Source organism: Stegodyphus dumicola, chromosome 1 (assembly GCF_044657685.1).
Source record: "Stegodyphus dumicola isolate Sdum_Otavi_A_Nest chromosome 1, ASM4465768v1".
Classification (NCBI taxonomy): domain Eukaryota; kingdom Metazoa; phylum Arthropoda; class Arachnida; order Araneae; family Eresidae; genus Stegodyphus; species Stegodyphus dumicola.
Window position 1 is genome coordinate 178,187,010 of NC_140768.1, and position 15,121 is coordinate 178,202,130.

At 32.2% G+C, this 15,121-nt stretch overlaps 1 protein-coding gene across 1 annotated transcript in view; it reads right to left on the reverse strand.

Annotated features, from left to right (window-relative positions):
- Positions 1 to 545: 545 nt before the first annotated feature.
- Positions 546 to 15,121, reverse strand: part of LOC118192500 (sulfotransferase 1E1-like) — a 30,276-nt gene continuing 15,700 nt past the window's right edge. The window contains exons 2-4 of the mRNA XM_035363496.2: positions 10,805 to 11,214; positions 2,825 to 3,056; positions 546 to 967 (exon numbers count right to left, since the gene is read on the reverse strand). Of these exons, the coding sequence (XP_035219387.1) occupies positions 714 to 967; positions 2,825 to 3,056; positions 10,805 to 11,214 (896 nt within the window). The 3' untranslated portion in view covers positions 546 to 713. The remainder of the gene's footprint in view (positions 968 to 2,824; positions 3,057 to 10,804; positions 11,215 to 15,121) is intronic.

Consider the following 15,121-nt stretch of genomic DNA (forward strand, 5'->3'; position numbering starts at 1 on the left):
TCAATCGTGGAATTGAAATAAGGGAAAAAAATTGGCATGCCATTTCAGAAAAAGCCCGATTTTGTGTCAAAATACCTATGTTAGAATAATGCTATATATAAAAATGTAATATATATCCTAAGTCGCACTTTCGAGACATGCAAAACGCAATTTGAATTTCGTCAATCGGCTCAGTAGAACAGGTAATACAGAACTGTCCCCCTTTCTTTTTTGCGCAGTTTACGTATCAGGATCGGATTTTTATTTCATTTTAATTAATTTATTGATGTTTATTATAGCTTTCATAACACAAATAGTTTATATTTGATAACTCAAAAGTGACTTTGATAAATTTTAGATAGTTTATATTCGATAACTCAAAAGTGAACATACTTTTAGGATTATAATACTATTTCCAAGTGTTTCTAAATGGTAAAATGGGGAACTTTCGTATGTATTAAATAACAAAAAGGATGGAAATAAAATAAAGTAATTTAAAACATTTTAAGACTAAATTCAAGATAATGATGAATAAAACGTATAATTAACGAAAGAACCATCATGCATAAGCCGGTAATTTTTTTTTTTTTTTTTTTGGTGCAATTAAAAATTCTGTTTTTTACAAGAATCATAAAAGCACTTACAAATTCAAAACGTTTTCATCAGAAGGAAATTATTTTACAAGAGATTTGTCGTCATAATTATAATTTTTATTGTTTGGAACGTCAACTTATTTAATTTCCCCAGATTTTTATCAGCTTCGCCCCTCTTGCCTGAATGCATTCATCCATTCGTTTACTCTGCTCTTCTGAAAAATAATTCTTCCAGTCACCAGTTATACCTTTTCGCATCATTCTCGGTTCGGCATCACTGGACAAACATCTATTCTCGTTGCAGTTGTAACCCGTGCTGCTACGCAGATATTGTTTCATAAAATCTCCATCCACAAGATTTTTCATAAATTTGAAGCTTGAGTGGTTCACAACATCTGTAATAAATTGTTTATCATTTAGAGGTGCTAACATAAAATTTAAGATAACATTATAATTACAATCATTAAAGTATGTTTTAATTTGCAACGATTTACAGTATTTTGCATAAATAAATGCCCATGATGTTTAATTAAAGTATGGTATTAGTAATATGCAACAATTCACAGTACTTCTTTCATGCAACAAGATGCCTGTGATACTTAAATGAGAGAATAAAATCATATTGCTGTGTTTAGTATTAATCCACAATCATGCCATGGCATATGACCAGAATATGTTTTCTTAAAGTATAATTGTAATTTTATGGTGATTGATATTTTAAGGAATTTTCTGAAAATTCTCGAATAAAAATTTTTCTGCATTTGTCAAATAAAATTATGAATCATTTTCCTGTTATTTTCTTAATTTTTATTATAAATGCGAAATTATTTTACATGTTTAAATAATTTTGATATTTTTACAAACTAATATAGTAATATTTTATTAGAATTTCAGCAAAAACCCGTTATCTACCCTCCAGTGTTTGCGAAATCAACAATTATGGCGTTGGCGGTGTAATGGTCTGAGCAGGCATCATGTTGGACGGCCGCACACCTCTCCACGTCTTTGACACAGGCTCTGTGATTGGTGTGAGGTATAGGCATAAGGTCTTGGAGCCCTATGTTCGCCTTTTCCGACGTGCAGTGGGCCCCGAGTTCATCTTACAGGACTATAACGTGAGGCCACATAGAGCTCTTCTGGTCGACTAATTTCTCGAGAGCGAGTATATTCGCCGGATGGATTGGCCAGTCATGTCTCCAGACCTCAACCCTATAGAGCATGTCTGGGACGATCTGGGGAGGGCAATTGTAACTCGCAACCCCCCTCCGAGAACCATCCAGGAACTGAAAACACCGTTGCTGAATGAGTGGGACCAATTGCCACAGGCACTGCCTTATTCCGGTATTTCCAGTATGACACCACGCTGAGAGGCCTGTATGGCTGTAAGAGGGGACCATATTAACCCATTTCTTTTGTGTCTTCTGCAGCAACCGCTGTTTCAGACCTTCAGATAACCATGAGTGTTACACACGAACATGTGTGTCTATTATAACTGTTGAATTTTTATTTTGTTTGTATTATATCAACCTATGTTCACACCAAATTTTATTAAAATCTGTCTAGTACTTCTGGACATCGTAGGTCAAATAGGAAAATTCTCTTAATTTATTTCACCATTGTATAACGTGCATATGAACCAGTTTCCCTTAGACAGTCCTGTATGAAGGTATCCCTCCATTAAGCTCCGTGGCGCATCGTATCAAGTATGATACGCGGAAACGGAACATTTTATTTTAAATGCGCGTAAATTATATCAGAATGATGTGAAATCTTACTGAATCGAACCTCTAGAGTGTTAGAATTGTTGTGATGAATACAATTTGTTCTTTTGTTCTTCAAAAGTTGTACAGACATTAGGTATGTTTTTAAAATAAGAGAGATGAAAAATGAGCGTCACTGAAATATTTAAGTAACCTTATAGAATCTCTTCAGAATTAATTTTGTATATCTGTTTATGGTTATGATATTAAATCTTATTCTTAAATCCACAGAAATAAATCTTATGTTTTGTTCTTATCCACAGAAAAGAATCTTATGTTTTGTTAGGTTCCTGTGCATTCTAATATAATTAATACTGATTAAAGTGAATTTTTTTGGGAAAACAAGCTCACTTTTTATAAGAATCAAAAGAAAATTTTGAAAGATAGGTTTGCAATCAGCTCAAAAATGCTACAATGTTTGGAATCTGATGTCTCCGTAACAATAATTGTGTAACATTTCCTTGTTCAGAGCTAAAAGGAGAAGAAATTTACCTTGAACTATATTTTCAGGAAGGTTATGGAGACCTAAAAATTTTGCTACATTTAAGATTGTTTCTTCTCTTTTATTTGATAGTGATTCGTATGTGGTGAATAAAACATTCGGTAGATTCCTTTTTTCATACCATTCCTGGACATGGTCGATGATGTGCCCATACGGTATTTGACCTGAGAGGAAAGACTCGAAAAATTCATCAAAACTCTTGATGTGATACCTTGGTAGAGGCTGAAGAGAGAATAAAATATTAACGAAAAGAAAAGCAGAATAAAATAATAATAAGGTAATAAATTAGCTTTTTAAGGCAAGAAAAATAAACTTCAGAAATTATCGTTTTCAAAAGTATTTGTTAGCGAGATCATATAAATTTCTATGTAATACGTTATCAGAATTAAGAATTGTGGATAATAAATAGCATTTATTACAGGAAAATAATATTATTAACTCTCGTATTCTTCCTTGGAATTTATAGTTAGTTGATTTACAGCGTCAAAAATGTCTCACATTTAATTTTGGCACCAGATTTTTCCAGTAAATTGTGAACTAAATTTTCTTTTTGCATTAATTCGTCATCTAACAGTTTTGCTTGACAACAGAAATGATAGATTAATCCTTGCTGCAGTGCTTCTAAATTGCACAAAATTACATTCAAGTAGTCTAAATGTAAGAAGATTTATTGTACGCTGAACTACGAGATCTGTTAATATTTTTGAAGGGAATTCTAGTGTTCGTATCGACTATATTATATTAGAATTAACTAAAACCATTAAGTAAAAATCATTAGATTCCATTATTGTCGTGGCTCAGTTTATGTGATCTAAGTCATGCAGTCATATTGAAGCATGTAAAGATACTGATGTATCCTGCTTATGAAATCAGACTTTTGTTGTCGTGGAAAGTACAGTTTTTATTACACTGCATGATTGAAGTTATTCTCCAGAAGGAAAGTTTTATTTTCCCATTATCTATAAATACAATTTTACTTTTGTTATATTGTTTATCAGTTTATGAATGTATATAATTACACTATTGTTCAGAAGGTCAGAATTTCAAAAGTTCAAAGCACGTAATAATAGTGTGAAACGGAGAGTTCAGCAACAGGAGGCGGTGCGCGGTGCAAGCTCGCAGGCGGATTGGGGAGGCGGTGCAAGCGGAAGCTAATTGATAAGTGTTTTGGGAATTCTTTATTTTAACTGATAAGATGACGTCACACTTTGATAAGAGATTGTCTTTTATTGATTTTATGGAAGTTCTTTGTTAATCAGTTTTTAGCCTTTGTATTTTTTCTTTGTGTTCCAGCTATTTTACTACATATATGATGGTTATTTCCTAGGTGCCCTTAACGGCGCTTATTTTCAAATTTAATCATTGATTCAGAAGTTCTTAATTTTAGATGCTATTTTCAACTAGTTTCGTACTTTTCAAACTTTCGTAATTTTTTAAGTGTTCTAATTTTGAACTTGTTTATTACATTTTCGGATCATATAAACTTTTCGTTAACTTTAGATGTAAATTTTAACTTCTTTTCTATTTTTGACGTTAATAGTTTCCAACATACTCTGAATTTTAACTAATTTATAATATTTATAGACTATGTACATGACTTTCATTTAATTTATAGCTACTTTCATACGTTTTAACCTTCGTAATTTCAAACATATCCTTAATTTTAGCTTAATTGCTCTATTTTCTCACCATATATATGAACTTTATTTAATTTTAGATGATATTTTAATGTGTTTCATTCATTTTAAAATTTCATTATAAAATTATTATACAAGTTTAAAATTAGTACTCTAATTTTAAACTTGTTCATTATATTTTCCTACCATATACCTAACTACCTAACTTTTACTTAACTTTAGATGTAAATTTTAACTTCTTTTCTACTTTTTAATGTTTTTAGTTTCAAACATACTCTGAATTTTTAACTAATTTGCTAGATTTTCACACTATGTACATGACTTTCATTTAATTTTTAACTACTTTCTTCCGTTTTAACTTTCGTAACTTCAAACATATCCTTAATTTTAGCTTAATTCCTCTATTTTCTTACCATATATATGAACTTTATTTAATTTAGATGATATTTTTAACGTGTTTCATACATTTTAAACCTTCGTAATTTTTAAAGTACTCTAATTTTGAGCTTGTTTATTGCATCTTCCTACCTATCTATATACATGAATTTTAATTAATTTTAGATGTATTTTTTATACCTTTCTAACACTTGTTTTTTTCTAGTTTCCAAAATACTCTAAATTTTAACTCTTCTTTATAATTTTCGATTGTAATTACGCTTTTGATTTTACTATTTGAGCTAAATTTAGATGTTTCAGTGTCTTAAATATAGAGACAGTTTCCAATTAAACATTTATTTTATTTTAGAACCTTTAACTGTTATTCCAACCCAATTTGTTGAATGGCCTTACTTAGTCTATATTTTATAGTACTGTTTTAATTTGCCTACTGTACAATTTATAATTCAGTAGTACTCTTACCATGACTGATTCTACTATTTTCCTTCATTATTAACTTCATTCGCATTTTCAAACTTTAACATTTCTTGCATATTCTTCTATTTTCTTACATCATTTAAATCTGAATATATGTTTCTAAGCCCTTCAGTATTACCAATGTTCAGTTTTAAACCTCGATTGCTATTAAGCTAACTTGATAGGCTCCGAATTTTTAGAATGGATTCTCAGTTTTCATCTATAATTTTAGAACCATTTTCACTGATTCATGTACACATACAGAAATCTTTTCATATTGTTTTGGACACTTAATACGTTTTGAATTCGGTATTTTTTGCTAATTCACTGCATTCATACCATCATTTTTACACTTTAAATGCCCCGACTATGGAAATTTTAAATTTATCACTTTTTTCTGCACCAAGTACGAGTATTTCTGCCTTCATGGACAACGTTCAAGTGAAATTACCGATTATTTACGTTACATGAACAAAAGAAATTCCTAAGATAAACATTTTCAGTATCAAATGAGAGATGAATGACCATAGATTTTACACATTGATTATCATTTCAGCTCTTGAAATTATGTTTAATCGGTATACTTTTATTTCTAGTGCATAATGTTAACACATTTCTTCGAACCTAATTCAATTCCAACTCAATTTCCTTAGACAATTGCATACATAGTCTATTTTTCTAATTTCTTATACTAGGATTTTCTTTCGTGAGTGTCAGTTTTCATTAATTTATTTACCAATTTATTCTCTTATGAATTAAATCTTGTGAAACACTACCATACCTTTACACAACATATATCATTACCAATATACTTATATTTACAGAACGAACCAAAGAAAGAAACAGTAAGAGACATTTTATCAAAATCTCCGCTATATTTTCAAATATTTTAACTTTCATCCATCTCGAATACGGAAATTTACTCATAAATACTCATTACATCAATTAAACTAATATTCCTTACTAATACCCATTTAATGAGAAATAACCCCTTTAGAATACAAAATTACATCCAAATAAGTGTTCCATTTTCCTATAATTGTGCATATAAATTTACATTAAAGGAAATTTCTATGTATGTAATTTAATTAATGCTGTTAAATATTATCTTTTTGTAAGGCGAAAACTCCAAAGATCATTCAACTTTCCAACTCCAAAGACTATTCAAAACATTCATCTTCGCCTGCAGTATTTCCCGCAGTATCGAATACCTACCTTAGAACTATTTTCTTAAGAACTAAATACGAAAGAAACATTGTCCACTCTAGAATATTTACTGTTTTATGCAAAATGAAGATAGAACCTTTACCAAATTTAAGTTCTTTTACCCAGAATTCCAAAAAGTTTTAGAAAATGTGCTATAGAAAGCAACTTATTTACCTAAACATGAGTCTTAACAGATTTTTATCGACTTCAGATTTACTATCAGTGGGAAAAACATAAAGTTAACTTCATCTAGCCTTGCCAGTATATACGAAAAAGTCATGAATCATTCTGCAGTACAGTTAACATTTTAATACTAATTAACTAATTTTAATTAACTTTCAATTAAGATTTTAAAAGGAAAAGTATATTTATGCGACATATTATCAAATTATTCCCAAGCATTATTAAGATAAATGCAATTAAATATCCACGTACACACTAAAATTCCACTCTTTAGGAACAGTAAAACTTTGCCAATACTTAAATGAAATATAAAAGCTTGTAATGCATTAATATAAAACCTGAGTAACAAATCATTTCCTATAAGCATAAAAAAGAAACAGTTGACAGCTAAATAAAGATACATTTGAATATAAATAAAACACTTTTTATTAAAATACATACTTACTAAAATATTTTTTTGTTACAAATTTGCTATTCGATCACGTAAAGGTGACAATGAAATATTCTTTAAAACGTCATCACTGTCATAAATACAACAACAATTGTTTACATAAAGTTTTTGAGCAAGTCTTTTAAAGTTCATTGACAATATAGCTTTGTCAGTATTATTCATAGCTTTTTCCCGAGTTGTCTCCATTATACAGGCGTGGCGACGTTGACTTGGATGATCGACCGCACATCCCTCACAGATAAACACCTCGTTGAGACTGGTTAAGTACTCCTCGTAAATAACATTGTTAACTTTCAGCATGCATTGCTCGCTAGTTAAATGTTCCAGCTGCTGGCATTTTGATCGCCGTTTTCTTATCTCATGCGGTAACACATGTTGAAATAGGGTAGTTTGGATAGTCTGAGTTATTTCACCGTATAAATCTAAAAGTTTATCAGTCTGATATGATTCTAATTCAAAACAATCTGCTACGAGGCGGAAACCACCGTAGGGACTTTTAAAAATTTCTTGAAGAACACATTGCGCGTTTGCAGAACATACCGCCAACTGATTATTGGCTATGAAGGATGCTTCCGAATACTTGAAATTAAAGTTTGGTAATTTTTTCATGAAATCCTACCACGTCTCAGGAGTCATACTCACACCCTCAAGAGAAGATCCACAGTTGAAATTATTCGTTTCTGCAAAGTTTTGTATAAGAATTCGAACATTATTATTTCTACTTACAACAATGGAAAGACGAGACATCCGTTCTAATGACCAAAAATTGATCACTTCATCATGATTTCGTGATGACTGGTAATGACGACTCAGCCAGTCGTCCTGCGGTATCTCGAGCACCTCATCTTCTAAACATGGTTTCCTTACGCGGAAAAGTTCTTTTATTCATGCACGGTATAGGGATTGTGTTGTCATAATAACCAAAGTCCATTTCATCAGAAGAACGCTTCACTTGTGGAGATATAATTTTTCTAAACGTCAAACTTATTCGAATAGTCTTCACTTCGGACTGGGATGGGATACCGTGTTTCCAGACTACATTAGGGGGGAGGTGTTCATCACTAAAAGCGATCTATGTTCCAGACTCAGAATGTGAGTCATATAATTCTCTCTTGTAAAATGCATCACTCGCGTCGCACCGTACTCAGCGTGGGAATGCAGTAGGAAGGATCCAGGGAGTCTCTGTGTGCGGATATCTTCGCATCTCCGTCAGGGTATTTGTTGAGCAGAACGTAATTATATTTTTCGTGGGTGAGGGCTTCCACTTCACTTTTAATTTGGTGCAGCATAGGATTCCAGGGGTCGGCGACGATCGATGTCCCCGAAAAACTGTAGGTGGGCCCATTTTCATCCCCGAAAGAAAATGCCAGAATATGCAAGAAATGTTAAAGTTTGAAAATGCGAATGAAGTTAATAATGAAGGAAAATAGTAGAATCAGTCATGGTAAGAGTACTACAGAATGATAAATTGCACACTAGGCAGATTAAAACAGTACTATAAAATATAGACTAAGTAAGGCTATTCAACGAATTGGGTTGGAATAACAGTTAAAGGTTCTAAAATAAAATGTTTAATTGAAAACTGTCTCTATATTTAAGACATTGAAAAGTGTAAATTTAGCTGAAATAGTAAAATCAAAAGCGTGATGACAATCGAAAATTATAAAAAAAGAGTTAAAATTTAGAGTATTTTGGAAACTAGAAAGAAACAAGTGTTAGAAACGTATAAAAATACATCTAAAATTAATTAAAATTCATGTATATGGTAGGAAGATGCAATAAACAAGTTCAAAATTAGAGTACTTTAAAAATTACGAAGGTTTAAAATGTATGAAACACGTTAGAAATATCATCTAAAATTAAATAAAGTTCATATATATGGTAAGAAAATAGAGGAATTAAGCTAAAATTAAGGATATGTTTGAAGTTACGAAAGTTAAAACGGAAGAAAGTAGTTAAAAATTAAATGAAAGTCATGTACATAGTGTGAAAATCTAGCAAATTAGTTAAAAATTCAGAGTATGTTTTGAAACTAAAAACATTAAAAAGTAGAAAAGAAGTTAAAATTTACATCTAAAGTTAAGTAAAAGTTAGGTATATGGTAGGAAAATATAATGAACAAGTTTAAAATTAGAGTACTTTAAAAATTATGAAGTTTTAAAATGAATGAAACACATTAAAAATATCATCTAAAATTAAATAAAGTTCATATATATGGTGAGAAAATAGAGCAATTAAGCTAAAATTAAGGATATGTTTGAAATTACGAAGGTTAAAACGTATGAAAGTAGCTATAAATTAAATGAAAGTCATGTACATAGTCTATAAATATTATAAATTAGTTAAAATTCAGAGTATGTTGGAAACTATTAACGTCAAAAATAGAAAAGAAGTTAAAATTTACATCTAAAGTTAACGAAAAGTTTATATGATCCGAAAATGTAATAAACAAGTTCAAAATTAGAACACTTAAAAAATTACGAAAGTTTGAAAAGTACGAAACTAGTTGAAAATAGCATCTAAAATTAAGAACTTCTGAATCAATGATTAAATTTGAAAATAAGCGCCGTTAAGGGCACCTAGGAAATAACCATCATATATGTAGTAAAATAGCTGGAACACAAAGAAAAAATACAAAGGCTAAAAACTGATTAACAAAGAACTTCCATAAAATCAATAAAAGACAATCTCTTATCAAAGTGTGACGTCATCTTATCAGTTAAATGAAGAATTCCCAAAACACTTATCAATTAGCTTCCGCTTGCACCGCCTCCCCAATCCGCCTGCGAGCTTGCACCGCGCACCGCCTCCTGTCGCTGAAATCTCTGTTTCACACTACTCGTAATCCATATTAATTTTTCTACAAGCCTTCCATCTTGAGTTTATCCAAAGATGTTCTTTTTCAGAATTTTAAATTCAGAATTTGATTGCCTATTGATTATGTCTCGCAAAGAGTGAAGTAAAAATACATTAAAAATATGTGTTTGGATGTCTGTAAAAAAAAGTTAAAATTTCCCAATTATAATAAAACCTGTTTCCGAAATGCTTTTTTAATTTCTTTTATTTTAGGAAAGCATTATTAATAAAATGAATTAACAATAAAATAACACTTTATGTTTTTCAAAATAATCACTCTTAACAACCTTTCTAACATTCTAAGTATTCTGCTGAAAGCAGTTTGCGTTTCATTAGTTTCTTCATGTGATATATCACGATGGATATGATTAATATCTAATTCGCTGCACTTTCAGGCGAATTATAACTTAGGAAATTAAGTAAAGAGCACGTGAAAAAAATTAGGAAATACGGTGGACTTTATCGTTTCTGAAAGGGAAAGGCCGTTCTGAGAACGTAAACAATGGTAAAGAACTTTATCTTAGCAGAAAAATAAAATCATTTAGAACCGTGTACAGTCATTTTAAAGAGGGTTTAATGTGTACTTGGAACATCGTACTTCACTGGATACTGTTCAGCTACGTTACTATTCCCGGCAACTTTTTTAAACTATATTATATAAAATTTACTAAAGGTTGTTATTCAGTAAGGAAAAAGGCAACAATCTAAAATTAACAAATAATAATAAACAAAAAAAAAAAAAAAAAAAAAAAAAAAAAAACAAGCAATACTAAAAAAGCACTCACTTTCAAGAAATGGTAATAGGAAACACAAGCATCTTTAGGATTTCTGGCTATATATATGTATTTTGCTTTGCTTGAATAAGGCATCAATCGAAAGGGTAAATGGTACTTAAGAGCGAGGTAGCGTCCATCACCATTTCGAAAACCATCTTGCTCCACAAAAGGGATCTCGGATACGATCTGTCCATGATCTTTAGCTGGTTTTCCTCCATTATGAAGAAGATAAACTATGTGCTGCATCCATGTGGTACCACACTTGGGATAGGATACTATAAATATATCCCCTGTTTTTGGATTATAGTCTGCTGCTTGCTCGAAGAAAGTGTTGTGTACTGGAACGTAAAAATCTCGGAAAACTGCATAAGGAATACACGCATTCTCATCCACAACCGCCATCTGCTTCTGAAGATTTGCTATAAAAAAAAAAAAACAAAGAGAAATACAGGATATAACTGACGTTCCAACTTTTGTAATACAGTGTGTGGTAGATTGTGAAACATGAACGAGTAAACGCAGTAAGTGCGAGGAACATGGAGAATGAAAAATCATGGCGTTTTAATCGCGGAAAATTACAACAAATTATGATTGATACAAGAACGATTTAAATAAACGACCACCAGCTGCAATACGTTCATCACAGCGATGATGAAGTGATCAGCGTACGCTTTTGAAGATGCCTGATATGTCACTTGCTTCTTTCTGCTGCAACGATGCTATTTCTGGTCAGGACTTAGAAGAGAATTACTCTTTCTAAAATAACTACAATAACAATTTTTTAAAGGGGGGGGATTGCCGCTAGAGGCAACAGTTTATGTGTGTTGTAATTTGTTCTCCTACAACTTAGATCCTAAATACAGAGAGCAGCGTCTCGCTTTAGCAATGCTTATGCTTCACGCATGCGCAGTAAAAAAATTTGCTAAGATGCAAGGTGTTGCTGATGTTAATACATTCTAAAAATAAAGGTAAAAGGCTTAACTTTTCCGTCGATCTTCTTTCTCGTTCTTCTCCAACGATGATATCCGGGATATTTTATTTAATTAATTGAAGATAATCACAATTCATTTCAAAAGAAGACAGTTCTATAATATATATTTAATTTACAAATCACATTACGAACTAATTATATACATAGCACAGAAGAAAAGGATTACATCTTTCATTCAAACGTCCATCACGAATTCTTAAGTTCAGTTATAGTTCTGTTTTTATTTTGGCTGCGCGCATGTGCAAATCACGTGGTGTTTGGTTAGAGTTTTAACGGCGGGAGTTTCAACACAATCCCACCTTTAAATTCGAAAGTCCATTACGAGTTCTGAAGTTGAGTTATAGTTCTATTTTTAATTTGGCTACGCGCATGCGCAAATCACATTGTGTTTGGTGAGAGTTTTAACGGCGAGACTTTCGACACAAGGAATGAAGTCTAGACGCTGGTTTTAGAATGTTTTTTTCAACTTTGAGAATGTAATGTTAGTCATATGGGCATGCAATTATTTTTCAAGTTTGGAGAGCTTCTAAAATGGCATAGTGTTTAAATTTAAAAGTAAAAAAATAATAAACGGCAGCTATTGTGAAAATGCTTTATCTGCAGCTGTTTGACATTGGTTATTCTGCTGTTCTCTACAAGGTACTCCTCTCGCAGAAATAATACGTATGCAGTTTCCTTAAACTCTTATGTGAGCATCTGATTTTTGTTCTTACATAGAATTCACATAATAATTGCACATATTTAGCTACTTACGAAATCTAAAATTTGATTAACAGAAGATTGGGTTATTAGTTCAGAAAAGAAGCTCATCATTCTACCTTACTCTAATTTGATTCGAAAATTATACTTAAACCTTTATCTGTTTTAATACTGAAATATTATTTAGCTCAACAAAACGAAACATATATAAAAGTGTTTTAGAAATGGTTCAATTAGATATCCGGAAATATTGAAAAGGAGGGTTAAAGAATTTATCTGTTTGAAAGAGTTGGTCTCATAAGTAGTATCAAATTGACAAACTAGATGGCAGCACTATTATCTCATTAGAATGATAAATTGAGAATCGCTTGAGAGTAAAATATTTCCTAACAACAGTAAATTTTCTCTGTAAAATTACACTATGCGGTACGTGCTGAGTAATTTTATTTTCGGCATTAAAATTTTTCGTGAAATTATCGTATAACAAAGGAAAGTCTTTTGAATTATTCTAAATAATGTTAGAACACTTTGCATTTCACTATCTTGTCAGTAGATGGCTGCACCAGTCCAATGCATTGGATTTGAACTTAGCATTTCAGTGGCCTGGTGATAGATCAGAAATTGGTAAAAAAATCAATTTAAATTATGAAAGAAAAGTGTAATAATTATTTGAAATTGCTAATAACTGTAATAATGTGTATTCACTTTTTTAAAATTAAGTGTGTGAATTTTCAGAACATTTTTTTTCTGCTGTGTTATTGTTTTTAAATTTTCATATGTAACATTGACTAAAGAGTTTTGTTGACCATGTGGTTGTTCGTTCACCATGTGTTGGTATTGGGTGTGCTGAAGGTGGAAGTCTGTATTTTTTTTTTCTGTATAAGTTTTTAGTGCTGTTCATGATTATGAATAAAAGTTTCCAATCAGTTTAATTTGCAATGAGTTGAACTAATATCTGGTGACCCGTGTTTTATTAGGAATGGTAATGTTTTAGTTTGACTTAAAATTGCAAACATGTCATGCCGACAAAATTCTTGAGATGAATCCCCGGATGGAGCTTGCGAGTGTGGTCCAAGAAGCTGGCCCATATGATATGTTGCTAAAAAAATTTCTTCACTTGAGCAACAAATTGCGACTCTGAGTGTTCAACACACGAGAGACAGGCGACGAAGTCGAAGCCATCAAAGAAATAGGAGTCGCGGCAGATCCCGCAAGCGTTTTGACCCAGATGGAAAATACTGTTTTTTTCATTTCAAATTTGGAAAAAAATGCTACGCTGATAAATGCAAACCTCCCTGCAGTTGGAAGCAGCCGGAAAACTGCAACTAGCAGTAGAATCAGCGGCAAGCCCTGCTGCTACTGGAAACATTAATCGCCGCAAATTTCGCCTTTTTATCAAAGACAGAAAAACAGGAATCAAATTTCTTATTGACAGCGGAGCAGATATCAACTTGATTCCAGCTGATACGAAATCTAAAAGTACCTGCACTTCATACAAGCTATACGCAGCTAACGGAACTGAAATCCCAACATTTGAAAGTAAGGTGTTGACCGTGGACCTTGGACTACGTCGCCCATTCCAATGGCCATTCGTTGTAGCAAAAGCAAACAGAGGCATTTTAGGTGCCGATTTTCTGAAACAGTTTCACTTACTGCTTGACATTCGCCAGAGGAAATTAATTGATGGTGTGAGAAATATGTTTGTACATAGTGATGTAATGTCAGTAACTGAAAATACTGCGATTAGCACAGTGTGCAATTCTGTAAAATTCTCTGAGCTGTTGCGAAAGTACCCTGGTATTACGAAGCTCAATTTATTGAACACCAAAGTGAAACATAAGGTCCAGCATTATCTTGCTACAAGAGGACAGCCAGTTTACTCTCGTGCTCGGCAGCTTGATGCTAAGAAACTGAATTTGGCAAAGCAAGAGGTTCAGTTCATGTTAGACAATGGTATAATCAGGCCATCTAAATCACAGTGGGCTAGTCCTCTGCATCTGGTTACAAAGAAAGATGGAACTTTAAGACCTTGTGGTGATTATAGACGTCTGAATGAGCAGACTATTCCGGACAGATACCCGATTCCTAGAATTGAGGATTTTCATTTAATCTTGAGTGGGAAAACAATTTTCTCAAAATTAGACCTATTCAAAGCATACTATCAAATACCCATAGCTGAGGAGGATAAACCAAAAACAGCCATTATTACACCATTTGGACTGTACGAGTTTAACGTTATGAGTTTTGGTCTCCGAAATGGCCCCTCAACCTTTCAAAGATTTGTACACGAGGTGTTTCGAGGGCTTGGTTTCTGTTTTCATTATCTTGATGATGTTTTAATTGCCTCGTTATCTCAGGATAAGCATAAAACACATCTGAGCTTAATTTTCGAAAGGCTTGATAAATATGGCCTATACATAAATGTGTCAAAGTCCGTATTTGGAGTTAAAGAAATTGAATTTTTGGGGTATCTCGTTACGCCTTCTGGTTCGCAACCTCTGCCAAACAAAGTTGAAGCTATTCTTGATTATGAACTGCCATCCACTCTTCATGGCTTAAGAACGTTTTTAGGCATGGTAAATTTTTATAGGAGGTACTTGAAAGATGCAGCGCAGAATCAGGCCATGCTACATGAA